General features: G+C 40.1%; 1 protein-coding gene across 4 annotated transcripts in view; it reads left to right on the forward strand.

Moving 5' to 3' along the window:
• Nucleotides 1–1267: 1267 nt before the first annotated feature.
• Nucleotides 1268–21083, forward strand: part of LOC114049941 (cancer-related nucleoside-triphosphatase-like) — a 39815-nt gene continuing 19999 nt past the window's right edge. For all 4 annotated transcript variants that reach the window (XM_027871422.1, XM_027871419.1, XM_027871418.1 and 1 more), the window contains exons 1-3: nt 1268–1359; nt 5978–6140; nt 7716–7812. In XM_027871422.1, the coding sequence (XP_027727223.1) occupies nt 1326–1359; nt 5978–6140; nt 7716–7812 (294 nt within the window). In that variant the 5' untranslated portion in view covers nt 1268–1325. The remainder of the gene's footprint in view (nt 1360–5977; nt 6141–7715; nt 7813–21083) is intronic.

Raw genomic sequence — 21083 nt, forward strand, 5'->3', positions numbered from 1 at the left:
GGGTCAAGGGAGTCCATAGGCAGTTGCCCAGATTGGGCTACCACTGCTACCAGTTCTGCTAACTGGTGAAACCTCTCTGAAGACTCTGATGGATCTTCTGGCCTCACCTGTTGCCTTGCTCTCCCATCTCAGGATACTTATTTTAAACTCAAAAGAGATACAGGCCAATACATATAAACAAATGGCAACTGGGCAGGGAGTATGTTTTGCTGCTGCCCTTGTCTCCCTTGATAGATCATAGCAGTCTTCTTTACTAAAAAGCTCTCTGGAGGCTAATATCCTTGAAGTTCTAGTCTTCAGTCAATTAAAAGATTTTTTATTTTTGTTACCACACAGTGCTGACCCCTGAGTCATCATGGCTAATAGGAGGCCATCACCCAGAAGCATGTCCCAAGCTTCTGTTTATTTGCCTGAAATGCCACTTGGGCATTCTCCAAGGAGGGGAATTGCAGGTGCAGCACTAGGAGCTGAAGTCCCCTCCTTAAAACTTGGTCCTATCAGGAGCAAGATTTAGTCAAGGTTCCAGAACTGTTAAGGGAAGATATAAGAGCTTCACAACAATTAATCAATAAATCAACCAACGTTTATTAAGCACCTACCATGGACCAAGCAATGTACTAACACAACACACAGCATGAATCACCCCAATAGATAAAGGTATCTCTATATGGCTATTTTTTTTTTTTATATATGGGAGAGGGTCTCACCAAACCAGTGTTCAGCTGTATAGCTGAGGCACCTAGGTGGTACAGTGGGCCTGGAGTTGGGGAAAACCTGAGTTTCAAATCCAGCCTCAAATACATTTAGAGTTGCGTTAACTTAAGCAAGTCATTTAACCTCTGTCTCAGTTTCCTCAACTGCAAAATGGAGATTACAATAGCACCTTATAAAGATCTAATGAAATATTTGTAAAGGGCTTAGCACAGAGCCTGGCATGTATATAGCAGGTGCTTAAGAAATGGTAGCTATTATTATTATCATTAGATTTTCCCTTACTTTGAACTATCAAGTACCAGTGTCAGTGATGTGCCCAGTAAGTCCTGCTAGTAATGTCATTTCAAATGCATATAACTTTCCCTTCATCTGAGCTACAGCCTGTTCAGGGCAGAATGAAGTTTTCTCCCGGGTCAGAACAACTCAAGCCCTTGAAGTCAGGATGCAAAGGCAAAGGGACACAGAGCATGTGCATTGTACCATCCATAGAGGCACGCTCCGCCCTCCTCAGAGGGAGGGGGAAGAGGAAGGGAGGGGAAACGGAAGAGAAGGAGGTGGAGCCGGAGGTTACAAGTCCAGAGAGGGAGGATCTGAGAACTCCAGACCCCAGAATGACCAAACATGTGTTCTTAACGGGGCTCCCAGGTAAAGCCAGTTCCCCTGCCGTGCAGCAACCACAATGGTCTAGGCCCCTTTCTAGATTCCCTTCCCACCTCTCCTGGCGCTCCCGAGTTCAGACAGCAGGCTCGAGCTGCTTGAAACGCGGAAAGGAAGTTAGGTTCTTGGCTCGCCCTCAGCCCTACTCGGGGGTGAACAGCACGGGCTCTCTGGCAATCTTGGCTTAGATACAGATGCACGCTCTCCACCTTCGCGTAGGTCCGTGCCCCTACCCTGCCCCCCCCGTGGCGCCCCCAGCCCCCCTGCCCAGCTGGGCCGGGGGGGGGCCGGCAGGGGGGGGGCCCCCCCCCCCCCGCCCCGGCCGGGGCTGCTGCTGCAGCGGCTCCAGTCTCGAGCTGCTCTGCATTCTCAGGAATCCCAACCGCTTCCCCCTCCCTAGCCCGCCCCTGCGCGAGGTCAAGTTATTAATAGCGACGGTGATGAAAAGCAAAGCCCTCCGATTTGAAGGCAAGGAAGCCGGTCTCCAGGCTTAGCTTCCTGGCTGGAGGAGACCTCCTTATGTATCCTCCACTTCGGGCTCTTTTTTGGGGGGAGGAGGAAATGATAAGGATAGATAATTAAACCATTAACAATTGTTGCTTTTTAATTAGTTCTCCGATGGCAAGAGAGTGTGCGTATGGTGGTGGTTAGAGAGCTGGGTTCAGCTGCACGGTCCAGGGGATAGAGCACCAGACTTGGAGTCAAGAAGACCTGAATTCAAAATCGACCAACCAAATTTCCTAGCTGGGTGTCTTGGGCTAGTCTCCCAGATCTCTGTCTGCCTTAGTTTCCTTATTTGTAAAATGGGGATCATAATAATACCTATCTCCCAGGGTTGATGTGAGAATAAATTGTGATTGTATTTGAAAAGCTCTTTGCAAACCTTAAAGCACTCTAGAAATGCTAGCCATTATTAATAAAGTCTCTAGACTCTGTGATCCTGGGCAAGTCGCTTAATCTCTGAGTGTTCTTGGCTACTCTCTAAGGCTAAATTGCAGGAAAGAAGCTTACTTGCATGGAGAGAGAGACTTTCCTCACTGGGGAATTAGTTCCCTATACCAGTATATAATCCCACAATGACAAGACGCTTGTAGGACATGCTTGCATCAGTTTTCCTGGGAGCAGATACAGAAGCAAGTGTGATGGATCTTTGGGAATAGGAGAATGGAAAGGAAAGGGAATAAGCATTTATGTAGCACCTTATATGCCTACTACCTACAAGGTACTGTGCTAAGTAAATATTTTACAGATAACTCATTTGAGTAGTGAGGTTGCCAGTCAAGGTTACAATCAGATGCTTGTGGTCTATATGGTCTAGGACTAGGTGATACAAAGGTGTGTATCCATGTATGTATACACACATATAAAATATTATATATATATACATATACATATATATGAGATATACACACATGTTTGTGTGTGTGTGTAGTTGTTCATTTGTGTCTGACTTGTGACCCCATTGACTTGTCCGTGGGGTTTTCTTGGCAAAAATGCTGGAGTGTTTTGTCATTTCCTTGTGTGTGTGTGTGTGTCTGTGTGTGTGATGGAGAGAGAGAGGGATAGGGATGGATAGACAGGGGATATAAGCTGCCTCCTCCATTAGAATGTATGCTGCTTTAGTACAGAAAGACTGTTTTTGCTTTTTCTTTGTAAACCCAGCCCCCAGCACAGTGCTTGGCAAATAGTAGGAGCTTAATAAATGCTTGTTGATCTATTGATTTTGAGCCAGAATACCTGCATTGGAATCCCAGCTCAGCTGTGTGACTTCATGCCTCTTGAGCCTCAGTTGCTTTACCTCTAATAGGATCGGGGTAGATTGAGTGAATGAACTCTATCGTCCCTATGATCTCAAGTAGTAGTACTATGAAGAAATTGTTTTCTTTATTACTCATTTTGCCCAGTCGGCCTAAGAAGTGAACAATGATTGACTAAAATGGTTTGATGGATCAGTGAGCTTAGTGTTACTTCCTAATGCATCACCTGATACAGTTCCCAATTTTCTATGTAGTCTCATCCTGTCTTTCTTGTATGTGTCTTTATGTAAATCTCCAAGGAGCATCCTCCCAAGGCATGAGATGGTTCCCTAGGTTTGTTTGTTTTTTTTTTAAATACTCCCCGAGTACCAGTGTACCATTCAGGCTGTCTGTCTGTTATGATAGGTGTTCTTGCTTTAGGCCACTTATGAGGACATGTGTCATTGTATGCTACAGGCCACTTTAACCTACTATTCCTCTTTCCATTGCTCTGTGGAAGTGCTGATCTCTAGTATTTTCTCAGATAAAATCCTTTCTAACATAAATGATTATTTCCACTGTTTATTGCCCTTGTAGCAAAAGCTGAGTTTGAGGTTTAAAATTTAAAAAGAACCTAGGGGAAGACAAAAACATTTAAATACAAATTACAGGCGGTTCTCCAACTTTCAGATAGATTATATTCTAAAGTTCCGTACCCATTTCCCCAATGGACGTTTATTAAGTAAGCACTTTTATATATGCAAAGGATTGTGTTAGGTTTTGGAGATACAAACATGAAAAAATGATATTCCCTTCCTTCAAGGAGTTGTTTTGTTAGGTTAGGTTCACTGTCCGGACCGGCCTTTAGATCCCTCTGACCAGTCACTTAGTAGATCTATTATGATAACAGTTGCTAGCATCACTAGCCAGAGTTAGGGATCATAAAATCAGAAGAGCTATGTTTTACCTGAGAGAAGACTTTTTTCTCTTTTCCTAGGCACAGGAAAACTTCAAAAGCATGTGAACATAACAGTATGTTATCTTGTCTTGATGACATCCATTTGAGAAACATACTTTATAGTATAGTCATTTATATAGGAAAAGTAAGGCACAGAGGTATTTAAGGGAGATAATCCAAGTGATGCTTAGTTAGGGTTAAAGCCAGAATTAAAGCTTAGGTTTCTGACTCCTAAAATGGTGCTTTTACTAGATAATATTGTTTTCAGATTCTTTGAGGTACTTGAACCCTTGAATATTGTTTTCATGTTTTAGCAGCCTCAATTCTATAGGAATATTAGGGTGGAATCAGGCGTTTCCACCCTAATATGAAGGATATATAAAATTAAATGGTTCTGCCTTCATAAATACTTTAAAGGAACCTTAAAGATTTTTTGAGGAATTTGGGTTAACCCTTATTTTTGCAGAATAGGTAGCCACCTCATTGATACCATTAGAGATATGTAATATCTATTATAATTAAAATAAATCAATAAAATAAATATAAAATAATAATAATAGCTCACCATGTATATAGTGTTTTAAAACTTCACAGAGCGCTGCCCTATGAGTTAGGTAGATAATGCAAATAATATTATCCCACTTTTATAGAGAAGGAAACTAACTCAGAGGTTAAAAAATAATAAGAGTTGACATTTCTAAAATATTGTGTAGATGACTTGAACAAGGTCACCCAGCTAAAAGTGTAAGTATTGAGATTAGAAATCTGGTGTCCTGACTCCTGATTCAGTATGTGCTTTGTAGCTCATATCTTCTTAGCAGGCTTGGCCAGAATGATTAGAGTCACTTCAATAGGTCAAGTCTTGATGTCTCCAGAAAGCAAAATTTAAATGTTTCCAAGATACTACCTGACCCCTTAGTACTCATTGTTCCGGCTAGCACAGCAGATGGTAATATAAACTAGCTTGTTACATTCCACACCCTGTAGGAATGGGCCAGAGGGTCAGAAGAAAGAGTATCCCTTGGATACCATGGGATTAAGGGGCTCAGAGGAAGGCATTGTAGTAGGGGGTGGGGGCTTGGCATCCTGAGTATACAAGACTTGGAGGAGGGGCTCGTAGAAGGAGGGACCTAGTTGAAAATTAGTGCTTTTGAGAGACTTTGTCTCCTTTCGTTGGGAATTCAATTTAATTCAACAAACGGTTACCTACTGAAAGCAAGGCATTGTGGTAGGCTTGCAGAGACAGAAATGGAGTCTACACACCCCCCACCCCTGTTTTCAAGTATCCCATTTTCAATTTCAGGATACAATATGCATACATATAAAGATGTCTCAGATGACTAACTAGAGAGAGGGACACACACTCCAGGATCCTTAGTCAGAAGGATAAAAGTTTTTCCAGTGTTACTAGTGTTAAGAAACCAAAAAATTCAAATTTTGGTTTGCACTGACTAAGGCAGGTGAGGCCACATGTGGCCTCAAGGCCTCAGGTTCCCCATCCCTGGACTAAGGCCTTTGGCCTAGGTTCCTTGGTTTTGCTCCCTAGATGGAAAAATGAGTCAACTCAAGTCGTCTGTCTGCCTAGAGAAAACAAAGGCTTGTTCCATAGGCTGTAAATTGCCAGAAGATATTAAACATCAAAGCCCCTTTTTGTTACCTAGAATTGGCAGTGGGAACATGTACTGCCAAATTAGGCATGCTCCAGAATGTAAAAAGAAAACCCAGAAACAGCAGATTTTGATTCTTCTTGTTTCAACTTGAGATTAAAATTTTCACACCTGGAGCAATCAGAATTAAAATAAAATTAATATTCATGGGGATGTATTTATACACTGTTGAGCATGATTGCCACTCTGGATCTTGTAAGCTGTGGTGCTGCTGGCTTTATTAATGGGTGCTTATTTTTTCTTTTGGGTTGGAAAAACCACACTAATCCAGAAAGCCAGTGATGCTCTCAGATCACTGGGCGTGCCTGTTGATGGATTTTATACAGAAGAAGTCAGACAAGGCGGGAGAAGAGTAGGATTTGATGTGGTCACGTTGTCTGGATTGAGGGGACCTTTGTCTAGAGTTGGGTACTGATGTTTAAATTGTGGGGATTCTTCCTCTCTTACGTGCTTTTTGTTTTTTTACATTTTGGGGTTTTCTGTTCTGATGAAATGGAAGCTTACTGCTCTGAGCAGTTTCTAAAATCATATTCTGGGTGTCGTCTTCAGATTGAAGACTTTCTCCTACATTCTTCCCTCTTATATATAGGTATAGTGTTTAAAGGAGGTAGGGCTTTGGGAGCTGAGTAAATGGAATCTGGATCTTTTGGTCCAGACCTTGGGCATTTTCCCGGAGAAAATGAAAACACAGAAATAGGTTTTGAAATCAATTTAATTCTGCAAATATTTATTGAATACCTGCAGACATTGTGCTGTGTTGTGGGAAATATAAAGAAGAGAAAACCACTCCTGTCTTGGGAGAGTTGCCATATATATTATCCATGTAGATAATACACGTGTAATTCTAATTAAAGTAAAATGTGACTGGAAGAACTTCCAACAAGGTAATCTGTTAGTTAAGGAGGGAGAAATGAGGTCACTTTGGGCTGGGGAATCAGATGAAGCTCCATGCATTAAACAATCATGAAACACCTATGGTATGCCAGGCATTGTGCTAGGTTCTGGAGATAGCAATATAATTATGACAAAAATCCCTGCATTACAGGAGCTTAGATTCTATTGGGGGAAAACTACCCTTATATAGGGGGAGGGAGAGAGGGAGGAAACAAGCATTTATAAAGCACCTACTATGTGTCAAGCTGAGTGCTATGTTAAGTGCTTTTACAAATATCTCATTTGATCCTTGAAACAACCTTGTGAAGTAAGTACTATTATCTCCATTTTACAGTTGAGGAAACTGAGTCAAACAGAGGTTAAGTGACTTGCCCGGGGTCACACAGCTAATAGGAGTCTGAGGCCAGATTTGAACTCAGGACTTTCTGACTGACTCCAGGCCCAGCACTCTATCCACTGTGCTTCTAGCTGTCTCTAATGTAAGCCTCTAGATACATTCAGAATAGATAATGCACTAGACTTGGAAATAGGAAGAGCTGGGTTTAGAAATAGGAAGACCTGCCTTAGATATACATTAGCTGTGTGACCTGGGGCAAGTCATTTAATGTCTCTAAACCTCAGTTTCCTCATCTGTTAAATGGGTTTAATAATAGGACCTACCTCACAGGGTTGTGAGGATCAAGTGAATTAATGTTTCTTGTGCTATGATGTAAGGATTGTATTTTTATCTTTTTATCTCCATTGCCTAGATAGTGCTTAGTACATAATAGGAGCCTAATAAATGCTTATTGAAAGATTGAAAAAGAAATTTTAAAAATGGTGCCAGAGTCAGTGGGGTGACGTATATAACCTCTCCTGGTCCCTCTGACATCTGGATTCAGTATTGGGCCTCCTGTCCAGTCTCTCAAAGCACTGTGCTCAGGAGAGTGGGTGGAATGCAGTCCTCACTGCAAGCCACCAGTTTAGGGGTGAATAGCTCTATGGATGATTCAGCCCATGAGGGAGGGAAAGCCCCAGGAATGGAGCTGAAAATTAGACATTAACAGAGGAAACTGATGTGACTCAGAACAAACTGGTTTTTACATTTAGGTCACAGCCTCCTGCTGGAAGACGTGAATACCGAGTGGGGCAGTATGTGGTGGACCTTCATTCTTTTGAGCAGTTAGCTCTCCCTGTGTTGAAAAATGTGAGTATTAACTTAAATCGTCTCTCCCCCAGTCTCTCTCCGTTGTCATCATGGGGAGGCCTGGCTGACCTTCTGACCAGAGTAGTTTTTTCTGATTCATGGAAGGCCAGTTTTATACCATATGGTATCTAGGCCAATTGGCTGATTAGTAGTCAGGTACTATAGTTAAATAAGCCCCTAGGACTTAATCACTGGAGTTCAAACAATTATTTGCCTTCATTTATATGCAAATGAGCTATTTCTTTCCATTTTAAAACACTTTATTTAGCCTTGTTGGTTTTAGAGCTGGAAGAGACTTGGAGGCTCTCTACCCCTACATTTTACAGTTGAGGAAACTGAAGTGCAGAGCGGTAAAGGAACTTGTTTAAGGTCCCAAAGCTAGTAAATGGCACAGCCAGGATTTGAACTACAATTTGAAAATAGCATTTCTTTACTCCCATCACTCTGACAAGTTGCTTCTTGCTGGAAAGGTAGGTTGAAGCCACATTGTAGAGGACATCAAATGCCTGACTACAGAATTTGTATTTTATTTCATAAACAATGAGGAGCCACTGAGGTTTTTTGAGCAGGGGACTTAGTTGGATGTATGCATTGGAAAAGATTTTTATTGTTGTTGCTGTTGTCATTTATGTCAGAGACGGTCAGGATAGGGAGGAATTGGACTATGGGAGAACAGTTAGGCCATTACGGTAGTCCAAGGGAGAAACACTCAGGGTCTGAATTGAGATGGTAGTGCATAGGTTAGTGCGTAGGAAAGGATGAAAGACATAGTGTGGATGTGCACATAGTGCACAGGAAAGGATAGATAAAAGATATAGAGTGGATGTAGTACTGACAAGCCTTGATAACTGATTTAATGTGACGGGTGAGGGATAAGGAAGTATTAGAAATGAGTGAGCTTTTTGAGCCTTGGGTAAATGAGAGAATAGTAGTACTAACAACAGAAACAAGGAAGGTGAGAGAAGGCAATTTCAGGGGAGAAAGACAAGATAGAAGAGTAAATTTTGGACATGTTGGAGTTTGGGTACCAGTGGGACATTCAGATGAAGATAACTCTTTGAATAGTTGATGAACTATGAACTATGGGATGACCAGGAGGGATTGGGGCTGGATCTATAGGTTTGGGAGCTGTCTCCATACTAGTCATGTGAGTGTCTGACATCAAAATTGGAGAGTGTAGAGAAAGACAAGAGAGCCAAGGATAGAGCTTCAAAGAACATCCACATTTAGGAGATGTGAAGAGAATGATAAAATTGGTGATCAGGACAAATCGGTCAGACAAGAGGAAATTCAAGAAAGAGCAATGTCACACAAGTTGATGGGAGAGGGAGGAAAGGGTGTCTCGATACCAGCAAATCCTGCAGAGAAGAAGAGGAAGAGGAGAGTTGAAGAATGACCAATGGATTTGATGATAGTAGTCTTTGAGAACTGAGTTTCAGTAGAGTAGTTGAGCTCGAAACCAGAAAAGGACTTGAAGAGAGAGATTATGAGGAAGTAGTGGGAGGAAGTGTAGACCATTTCTATAAGCTTAGCAATTAAAAGAGAGTAGAAAGTATTGCAATGTCAAAGGAAGGTTTTATATTGATTTAGAAAATTTAGCTTCTGTGAACAGGTTATTCATTGAAATCATAAGTGCTCCACTCTGATTGAGAAACTTTTATTTATTTATTTTTTTTTTGCATTGTTGTAGGTATTGCCTTACATGACCTTAAGGAAATTAATCCTTTGGGGAGTTTATAATCTTCTCTCATTGCTTAAATTTATATATTTCTTTATCCACTTTGTTACTGCATCTTCCCTAAAAAGAGAAATGTCATTTTTTACATTTTTTAAATGAAAGGGAATTAAATTTGAATTTTGTTTGAGAATTGAATTGGCTCACCTTGAGAAAGATAGATCTTGGAATCTTGCGAAAGGATGGGTATGAATTGCTAATTCATAAATACAAGTTGAATCTTAGCAGAAGAGTTACTGTCCAAATATAATGTATGGATTCAACAGAAGCATGGTAAGACAGGGATGCATTTTCATAGTAGAAAGGCACTCACTTCATGCCTGAATGGGAAATCTAGAGCTTAGGAGTGACAAGGACTAAATTCTTTTGTCAGGTTGACCTTGAGTGTCTAGAGGCCTTCCCTTATCTCACACACACACACACACACACACACACACACACACACACACACACACCCCATGTGTCCTATAGAATCAGAAATTCAAAACAAAAACAGATGAATATGATATAGTGGAAGGAGTACTTTTTATAGTCAGAGATCTTCAGTTTGAATCCTAATGCAGTTGTTTTATTAATTGTATGACCCTAAGCAAGTCACTGTACCTCCAGACTTCATTTTCCTCATCTATGTGTTTTGGACTAGTGATATTGAAGGGAACTTGGAGTTCTAAATCTATGATTCTGTGAGCCTAAGAAATTTCAAGTTAAGACTGAGACTTGTTGACCAATGGCATGTATATCCCTGGAGCAGTAGGGAAGCAAATTGATTTTTATTTTCCTTGCTTACGGTGCATGCACACTGTATAGCCTAATAGAAAAGTAGCCTTGTAAATTTTTTATATTGATCTGTAAGGTTGCATAGGAAGTCATTTTCCAATCTGAGTAAAGAGCTTGAATCATTTAGGAAATAATTCAAAAGTCCTCCTATCCATTTCCATCTTGATTATCGAACACAGCCTCTTACAACATTAGGGGGGTATAGGCTTCAGGTTTAAAAGCCTTAACTCTGCTTTCTGGCTTATTTGACTTTCGAATCATTTGTTTTCCATCTGCTCTTAAGTAGGAGAAAGTGTATTTTTGGGGGGGACTGTAGGAAAAGATGGGGAGAAAACCAAGATGGGAAAATAGGACAGAATTTGGAATGCTGCCAATTCAGCAAAGCAAGTTGAAATCCTGAGAAATCTGATTTGAGGAGAGGCTATTTAAACTGGGTGATGATGTGTCAGGTAGAATCTTTCGACAGTGGTACTCAGCATTAAAGATTCCTCAGTAACTCAGACTTATCATACCAAGACCCATTATCGCACAATGAAAGTCTTGGACTCTGGTTTTCCATAGAATTTTGGGGGCAGAGTTGGGGGGCAAAGGGGAAGGAGATCATTTCTTTTGTTGCAGGTAGAAGTTCTCTCTTAATCCATTGACATGGAAAAAGGAGAGAGTGGGTCACATTGGAAAATCTTATATATCACATCAGATTTCAAAAAACAGAATTTCTGATGATACTGAACCTTTCAATACAATCATTGTGAAATAACCATTTGAGATTTGAAATTTAATAATTTCTAGATATATGTCTTGTTGTCCATTAACATAGGGAAGTAAGTGTAGATTTTACTTTTTCTGAGAGTCAGTTTGATTAGTGGAAAGAGAACCAAAGTCAGAAGTCTGTTTTTAGTCATGTTTCAGTCATGTCCAACTCTTTGTGACTCCATATGGGGTTTTCTTGGCAAAGGTGCAGGAGTGATTGACCATTTCCTTCTCCAGCTCATTTTACAGATGAGGAAACTGAGAAAAATGGGGTCATACAACTAGTAAAACGTGGGGCCGGATTTGAACTCGGAGATGAATCTTCTGACTCCAGGCCTGACACTCTATTCACAGCACCACTTAGCTGCCCTGAAGTCAGAAAACTTGAGTTAAGTTCCCAGATTATAAGGAGCATACTAACCTCAGGTATCACGGTTATGTAATGACTGACCTGAAAAGGCAATGGATCATAAAGTGGGTAAATAATGATAATAATTTATGTAGGCAATAGTTAAGAGTGTTGGACTTAGTAAGAACTGAATTCAAATTCTATTGCAGACATAACTGTGTGACCCTTGGCAAGTCACTCACCTCTCACCCTCAGTTTTCTCATCTCATCTGTAGAATGGGAAGAATAATAATACTCCTCCTCCCCCAGTTGTGAGGATCACATGAAATAACATATGTGCGGTGTCTTGCAAACCTTAAAGTTCTATATAAATGTTGCCTAATAGCATGTCAATGTATGATAGTATTCTGAAAGTCATAGAGTATTTGCTTGTAGGTCTGTGGAAGGGAAACAATGTAAGATTAACAAAATAGAAAAAAAAAAGAGGACTAATAAAATTCAATATACAGTTTAAAAAATTAGAAAAGCCGCAAATAAACCCAAAATAATCACAAAAGATAGAATCACAGATCTAGATTGGAAAGGGTATCAGGGGTCATCTAGTACAGCTCCCTCCTTTTATATAGGTGGAAAGCAAAGCCCAGGGAGGTTAGGCGATTTATTCAAAGTCACACAGGTAGTGTCAGAGGCAGGGTTGGAACTCAAGTCTTATATCCAAACCACACTGCCAAAAGAGATTCTGAAAAATTATTTAAGAAATAAACAGATTGGGGTGAGGGGGGCCCGGAGGGGAGGTGGAGAAATACTGTAGAATTGGTAAACAAAACTAGAATCTTTTTCTTTGAAAAGAGTAACAAAAATCAAGAAACCTTTACTAATCTAATCTAAAGGAAAAGGGAGGAAAATCAGACTGCCAAAATAAAAAGATGAACAAGGTGAAAGTAACAGCAGACAAGAAATATCAGAACCTCCTATATACAAGTATGACTTTTTATCCTAGACCTGTGATTTCACTGGTGGAAATTCTTTGTAAGGAAACTCCTGAGTCTTGAGATCATTGCCTGGGCCACTGAAAGGCCCAGGCTCATGTAGCGAGTATTTGTCAGGTAGGGGTCTTCCTTATCCTGGCCCTGGGTCTCTAATCTATTGTCATACTTCTATGTGCTAGACAGTTACATGCCAACAACCCTGAGAATTTAAAAGAAATGGAAAACTACTTTTAGTGACATAAAGTATCAAATTAACAGAACATGAAATAGGTATTCTCTGAACGAGGGGTGGGAAACCTGGGGCCTCAAGGCCACATGCGGCCTTCTAGGTTTTCAAGTACAGCCCTTTGAATCCAAACTTCACATAACAAATCACCTTAATAAAATGATTTGTTGGGGGGTGCCAGGTAGGTGGTGCAGTGGATAGATCACTGGCCCTGGAGTCAGGAGGACCTGAGTTCAAATCTGGCCTTAGACACGTAATACTTACTAACTGTGTGACTCTGGGGAAGTCACTTAACCCCAATTGCCTCACAAAAAATCAATATCAGTACTACATAAATTATTCTCAAAAATTGAGAAAGAACACATTCTACCAGATTCCTTTTATGAGGCAAATCAAGTACTAATACTTGAGCCAGGGAAGGATAAATCAAGTATAGAAAACTGTAGACACTGTGGTTTACTAATGAATGTTCGTTCAGAAATTTTAATCATAATATTAGCATAATGGCAACAGCAAGATTTAAAAAAAAATTATTCATTATGATCAAGCTAGATTTATTCCAGGGATGCAAGAATAGTTCAACATTAGGGGAACAATATAATTAACCATAAATAAGAAGAGACACCATTCTAGGTTGAGACCACTTAGTGACATACTACAGCATTTTGAAATTCACATCAGTCTATTTTGATCTGAACAAGGTTTGCCAGAAAACAAACAAACGAAAACCCATTTATTTTTGAGAGTAGAAACTGTTGTTGACTCTGAAATAGATTCTACCAAAGGGTTGAGAAGCATTATGGGGACTGGGGGAAAAAGTGGAAAAGGACTCTTGTGCAGAGAAATTTATTTTCTTAATACTTGACCCAGCAACAATGCTTATTTTTTTTCTAGACCATTGGGCTTGAGACAAATTTTAGAGAAATTGGCTTCCAGTGGGGACATACCTTTCTGAAGGGTAGGAAGGGGCTTATGTTGTTCTTTAACATTGATAGCACAGTGGATAAAGCTCTGGCCTTGGAGTTAGGAGGACCTGAGGTCAAATGTGGCCTTAGCCATTTGACACTTACTAGCTGTGTGACCCTGGGCAAGTCACTTAACCTTGATTGCCTCACCAAGAAATAAACGAACAAACAAACAAAAAGAAAACAGAATCGATAATAAAGGGAGTATTACTTTTCCTTCTTTCCTTAGCTCATCCTTTAATCAGTGCATTATGAGAATAGGCATTGAAAACAAAAACTGCCACTTTCTGTTAGTAGAACCTCTTTGTTAGTAGAAAAAAAAAAGACAATGAAACTTCATTATCATGCTCTCTTCTAGGCTGAACCATAACTATGGTGAGTTAATTTGGGGTTTTCCCCAGGTTGCTGACATCTGTAGGTGTTGGAGGGAGGGTGTTTTTTCCCTGAAGAGGTCCTCCTACCTATAAGTCTACCGTTTTTCCTATACCTTATGGTCCTGTGCGAGCCATGTGGTGTGATCGTCCTTCCTACCCCAGGCCCATTTGCCATGGCACCCCTTTCCTGGGACCTCCAACCTCTGTGGACCTTTACCTCTTTCAGGGGTATACAGATCCGTAACTATAGACCATAATTTTGTGGATTTTAAAAAGGCTTGAGAGACATAATTTCTGGGTAATTTAATCATTTTATTAATAATGCCAGCATTTTAATAAAAGGATGGTCATTTGGCTATCTCTCTCTCTTTGACCAAAGACGATCATGGTGGTGGGCTCATGATTTTTTCTATGGCTCATGGTCCACTGGAAGAAGGATGTTCCTGAGGGTGGCAATCAACTCTGATTGGTTAACACTTAATGAGAGAATGAGTGAAGGGCTGGACCTGAACTTTGATTATGTCGTTTCCTTTTAAGGGAGTCTCAGCCTTGGGCAATCTATTCAAAGAATTTACCCCTATCCAAACCTGAGTAGAGCACAAGATCTACCTCACCAAGGTGGGATCTGGATAGAGGAGAAGGTTAGCTCTACCTTCAGAGACTGAGGTCTTGAAATGAGGATAAACAAAAGAGGGGAAAATCTGAATCTCCCCAAATCATTGGTTATTAATAATCATTTCTGTCACTTTAAGGGTCTTGGCTAGCCTCTCTCTGAGGGTCAGGACACTTCCTGTTTTCCCATATCACTCTTTCTCTGGGAACCCCCAACTGAATGTGTCCCAATCAGGTACAAAGAATTCCTAGTTATGACTCCTCTTCAAGGTCCATTCTTTAGGACCATTATTATAAGCAATACTTATAATGAGATCTTTCCGATACTATATTTCTAATTCTTGAAACATCATTAGAGATACATTCTTTTCCTAATGGTTTCTGTGTGTCTCTTCATATGCAAATACCCCTAAGAAGAGTAACCCTTTGATTTTTTTTTCAGTCATTTATAGATTACTGTGAATAAATTTTTTTTTTCATATCCTTTCCTTAAATAGGTGTTCTGAGTTTGCATTGGTTAGGAGCAGCAGAATGCTAGGCAGAATTTGGGGGTAGGCAGTCCAAGAAGAAGGGAAAACAATTTAGAAAGAGAAATATGGACATACTTCATCTGGTTCACGATTTGGTCTAGAGTGGGCACAATTTAAGATCAGAAAGAGAATAGTCAGCTTTCCCCTGAAAAGATGAAAAAGAAAATTTCTTGTTAACATCTGCTGGAATTCGAATGTTTGCAAACAGATAGAAAGAATTTCTCATCACCATTATCTATTTGCAGATACCTTTTTATGATCTTCTCTAGTATCCAAAATTCCATAAATTAAATCCAAATGAACCTCTAAAAATGTTCTTGAAGGAAATTTGTTTTATTCTTGAGTCTGATAACTGCAATTAAAAAAAATAATTGAACCTGTGCTTTCTTTGTTTTAGGGAATTCCCGCTGAGAAAAGTCGTTCCACCAAATCAGGTTGACCCTTGCTTTGTGACTTTTGCTTTTAGAGGGAAGTCTCAGGTATTGAGGAGTTAAAATAACTTGTCCAGAGGCACATAGCCATTACGTGACAGACACAGGACTTGAATTAGTTTTGAGCCCCACAGTTATCTTTTCTACTTTACAATAAAGAATAGAACAGACATATAACCCAGTTATCAAAAGTTTGAAAATTTATCAAAACATTTCTCAAATCAAGGGATTTTTTTTTTCTCTTTTCAGCAATTATCCCTTAACACTCACATGATAAAACTTCAGACAGAGATACAGCAGGAATTAATGGGCAGGTCTTTTCTGCCCCTTTGCAAAAAAAGTGCACTGAATTAGTACTATTAGCGACCATTTGTATAGTACTTTAAGGTTTAGCATTGTTGTTTAGTCATTTTTCAGTTGTGTCTACACTGTGATTCTATTTGGAATTTTCTTGGCAAAGATGCTGGAGTGGTTTGCTGTTTTCTTCTCCAGCTCATTTTATAGATGAGGAAACTGAGGCAAATAGGGTTAAGTGATTTGCTCAGGGCAACATGGCTAGTAAGTGTCTGAGGCCAGATTTGAACTCACGTTTTCCTCACTTCAGGCCTAGAACTCTAAACTACACCACCTAACTGCCCTCAGTTTACAAATATCATCTGATCCTCACAACAACATTGGAAGGCAGGTGCTTTTATTTTCCCCATTTTACAGATAGGAAATTGAGGCAGACAGTTTAAGTGACTTGCTTATGGCTAGTGTCTCAGCCAGATTTGAGCTTAGGTATTCCTGACTCCCAAGTCTAATGTTCCATTCATTGTTGCCATCTAAGCATTCCAAATGTGGAAGAGGTTCTGCAGCCCCGGGAGGACTAATTTGCCTCTTTGCAAATAGGTACTTTTCTGAAAATGGATTGTAACATGCACTTGTGTAAAAAAAATTCACATGTGTATTTTCAGTATTGGATAGGCTGATTTCCTAGGTACCTTAATCTATAGAGTAATTGGAGATAAGGTAATAGAATTGCTATACCTTATTGGATTTTCTTGGTCATGATGTATTAACCACTCTATAATTTTTAAAAATGGGTTTTAAAAGTTATTCAGATCATTAGATTGAAAAATAGTTTCTTAATAGAGAGTTAAGAGCGCTGACTGCTCGTTATTAGAGAGAGGCAGCTTGGCGCTGTAGGGAGAAAAGCAATGGATTCAGAGTCAGAGGCCCTGGTTTTAAATCCTAGCTCTGACATGTACAACCCATGTTTCAATGAACAAATACCTGTTTTTTCTCGTTCTCATCTTATCTCTGTCTTGTTGGGGGCAGGAAGAGGAGCAAACCCCTCATAACAAAAATGCACAGGCAAGCAAAAATTCCCAGATTGGCCTGGTTCAGAAAAATTTTAATCTTATACTCAAGGGACCGTTCCGTGGCAGACAGCTTTTCCCTCAGCCTCCTTAGACTGGTGGTTTGTAGAGGATTGTAGCAGGGCTGGAGAAAGCATAGCACAGCGGGAAGACCATTGGAGAACTTGGAGACCCAGGACTTGAGTCCTTCTTGACTTGGACACAACTCCCTGTGGGGCCTTGAACCAGTCACTTGGCTTTTTCTGGGCCGCAGCTCATTATTTATCAAATAATAGACTAGGATTGGACTAGGTGACTTCTAAAGACCCTTTCAGCTCTTAATCTCTCTCTTTCTCTGTATCCATTTTTCTGTTTCTCTGTCTCTGTCTCTGTCCTATTTCTCTTTTCTCACTCTCTTTCCCTCTCCCTCCTGCTCCTTCTCCCTCTTTTTCTCCTTCTGCCTTTCCATCTCTCTCTGTCTCCCTCTCCCTCCCTCTCTCTCTCCCTCTGCCTCTCCATTTTCCCCCCTCTCTCTCCCCCTCTTCCTCTCCCTCTTTATCTGCTCCCTCTTTTCTCCCCCTCTTTTTTTCTCTCCCTGTTACTCTCCTTCCTCCTCTTTCCCTCTGTCCTCCTTTCTCCTCCTCTCCTCCCCTTTTTTCCTTTTCCCTCCTACCTATATACCTTCCTATAATCTGATCCCTCCCCCTGCCTCTACATAACCCTGCCTTGTCCCTGAAAAAGGTAAGCACAGAAATCAATTAGTATGTTTGCTGTTAAAAAAAAAATGTTAACAATGATGGTGAAAAAAACAAAGTAAGCTGTTAGCATTATTGTTATTAATACAGAGGTGAGACAAGAGCCACTGTACAGCTGAAGAAACACATAACAATATATTCTTGGACTTTGAAGATTTGAAGCTGGAAAGGATCTTATAGAGCTTGTGGTCCAACTGCCCCTCATTTGACAGACAAAGAAACAAGCCTAGAGAGGTTAAATGCCTTTTCCAAGGTCACACAGACCATGAATGACTAACATAGCTAGGATTCAAATTTAGATTCTGTAGTTCTCGGTCTAGGATTCTTTTATCCAGACATATCTATAGATATTTATTTTTCAACCAAAGACAAAGTTTATTATTAAAGATCCACCATATTGGCCAGACTCTTAAGGAATCTAAACATTTGTATCGCTTAATGCAAGTGGGCCAGATTTTAAGAATCAGAGCTAGACTCATTGGCTAGACTCTTAAAGAATCTGAGCCCAGACATATCTATAGATATTTTACAAAAATGCTTATCTTAATTTTCTTTATATTCCTCAAGTGTGCAAAGGAGTAGTGACTTTTACTTTACCTTCAGTATTTGTTAACTTTTATTTAGTGCCTACAGTATACTATATGCTATAGAGACAGGAAAGACAGACATACTCTAGGTCCTGGATCTGGTGATTAATAGCTGTGTGCCCCCGGTTTGATGGGAGCCTTAGTTTCCTCATCTGTAAAGTGGGATACTTGTGCAACCTACCTGACAAGATCAGATGATCTAATCAGGTATGTCCCTTAGTCAACAAGCATTTATTAAGTGTGTGTTACTTGCCAGGCATAGTGCTAAGTACCATGTGAAAACATAGGCCTTGCCCTCAGAGAGCTCCCATTTTCATTGGAGAGATGGCATACAGACAACTGTGTGCATACAAGATATATCCAGAGTAGGCTGGAGGTAGTCTTGAGAGGAAGACGCTAACAGTAAGGAGGACTGAAAAGGCCCTTGTGTAGAAGGTGGGGTCTGAGCTGAGTCTTGTAGGAAGGCAGGAATATGGATGTATAGATTATTTTGTAACTGTAAAAAAGTTATGAATATAATCTGTAATAACCATAGCTGATATTTATGTAGTGTTTTGTGAGAGGCAGCATAATATAATGAAAAGAGTGTTAGTGAAAAGACCTTCCTGGTTCAGATTTTACCTCTGACACTTAACTAGCTGTGTGACCATAGGCAAGTCACTGCCTCAGTTTTTGCATCTACGAAGTAGACATAACAATATCTCTAGTACCTACCTCTCAGGATTGTTGTAAGGTTTTAATGAGATAACTTTAACAAGCTACAGAAATGTCAGCAATTGTGATTTGTGTCAAGCAGCAGGTTTGAAAGGCATACAATATCTGCTTCTAAATCGAACGTGAGAAACCTTACTTTCTGGGAAAAAAAAAACTGAGGCCCATTGATAATGAGCTTATATGTGTCAGGCATTTATGATTCCATTGGAACCTTGTTACAACTATCTCTAGAGAGCTCCATTTGAGAATGCTTCCTAGATTAAACCACCATGTATATGAGGGTGCTTTTGGTATTGAGAAGAGTAGACCAAGGGGTGGGGTGGGGCACATGATAGCTTTCTTTAAGTATTTGAAAGGTTATCTTATGGAAATGGAGTAGCATTGTTTAGTTTGGCCCCAGAGGACAGTGTTTAAATAAGGATAGAAATCTTAAGGAAATCCTTAAACAAAAATAATAATAATAATAATAATAATGATATTTAGCATTTCTATGGCTAGATATCATTATTAGTATTACTTGAGTTAACTCATTTGATCCTTACAAGCATCCTGTATGAGATACTATTATGATCCCCATTTCATAGACGATAAAACTGAGGCACAGAGTGGCTAAATGAATTTCCCAATGTTGTACTTCCCAGTAAGAGTCTGAGGCAAGATTTGAACTCAGGTCTTCCCGATTCCAAGTCCAGCGCTCTATCTGAGATGCCACTTAGCTCCCTCTTTGGAGTAATCTATAAAAGTGAGATGGGGAGACATGGGAAGGTAGTGTGTTCTTTCTGATAGAAAGTCTTCAACCAAAGGCTGGATAACCACTTGTCAGATGTTGTAGAGGACATTCTTTCTTAAGAATGGATTGGACCAGATGAGACTACTGAGGTCTCTTCCAATTCTGAAACTCTGTATTCTTTGGTATTACTGTAATTAATCCTCCCATGGTTCAAGAGACACTCATCTCACTAAATACTGCTCTATGGTACATAGTCCTCAGATCATAAAGCCTGGGTGAGGCTTTATCCAACCATCTTATCCAACCCCCTAATTTTACAGATAGGGAAACTGAGGCCCAGGGGGTTTAAATCACTTATATCGAGTTACATAGATAGTACATTTCACAGGTAGGACTTGAACCCTGGTCCCACGACCTGGTTGAGTCAGCCCTCTTTCCACTCTATCATACGTATAGTGAGATTCTCTTAGGGTCAATAATCTAAATTCCTCATCTGCAAGGTTTCTGTGGCTCCTGGATAAGTATAATTCCTATTTTTTTTCAAGGTGTGAAGGCTTAAGGAAGTGATATTTTCAAAGTGAGCATTTCCATTTGGTTGGAAAATGGAATTTTCACATGTGTCCAAATGTCTCTCTTCCCAGCATGTTTGAATAATGTAGGCGTGATCTAATTTGGGTGAAGATCCTTGAGAATTGCAGGAAGAGTTATTGGTTTTTGTTCTTTTTTTCTTAAAAAAAAAAGAAAAAAAATATATATATGTATATATATGATTTCCCCCCTCCCTTTCAGAGTGTTACATACCTTCTGAATTGGCTGCTTTCAAAACCGTCACTTTGACATGCCAAAATTAAGTTCCATTTGGCTTCAAATAGTGGTATAGGAAATTCACAAGGCTCCATAATTATTCATAGAATCTTGAGATGGAGGCAGCAAAATGTGCCCAACACATCCTTGATAAGAGTCATGCCGATTAGACTGGCTTGCAACCAGAAAGACAAAGCCTGCTGGGGAGGTGGATGTCTTTTGTGTGTGTCTGGGGGACAAGTGGCTGCTGGCTTCAGTTCCATTTTCCTCCTCATCAGTATCAGTCTTCATTCTAAAGAAAAGGCCTGTGCTAATTGGTGACGTGCCCTGAGAAGGGAGCTGTTGTAGGGAAAGGGTGTTTTTCTGGGCCCCGTGTCTTATTTCCAGGGCTACTGTTGCTCCCCCTGTGGTGACAGAGATAGATTTAAACATTCAAAAAGATGAACTGTCTCAGGCCTTTGCTGACATCTTTATAATAGATAGATGGATGGATGGATGGATGGATGGATGGATGGATGGATAGAGGGATGGATAGGTAGGTAGGTAGGCAGATAGGTAGATAGATAGATAGATAGATAGATAGATAGATAGATAGATAGATAG

Source organism: Vombatus ursinus, unplaced genomic scaffold (genome assembly GCF_900497805.2).
Source record: "Vombatus ursinus unplaced genomic scaffold, bare-nosed wombat genome assembly UNPS02014798.1, whole genome shotgun sequence".
Taxonomy (NCBI): Eukaryota; Metazoa; Chordata; class Mammalia; order Diprotodontia; family Vombatidae; genus Vombatus; species Vombatus ursinus.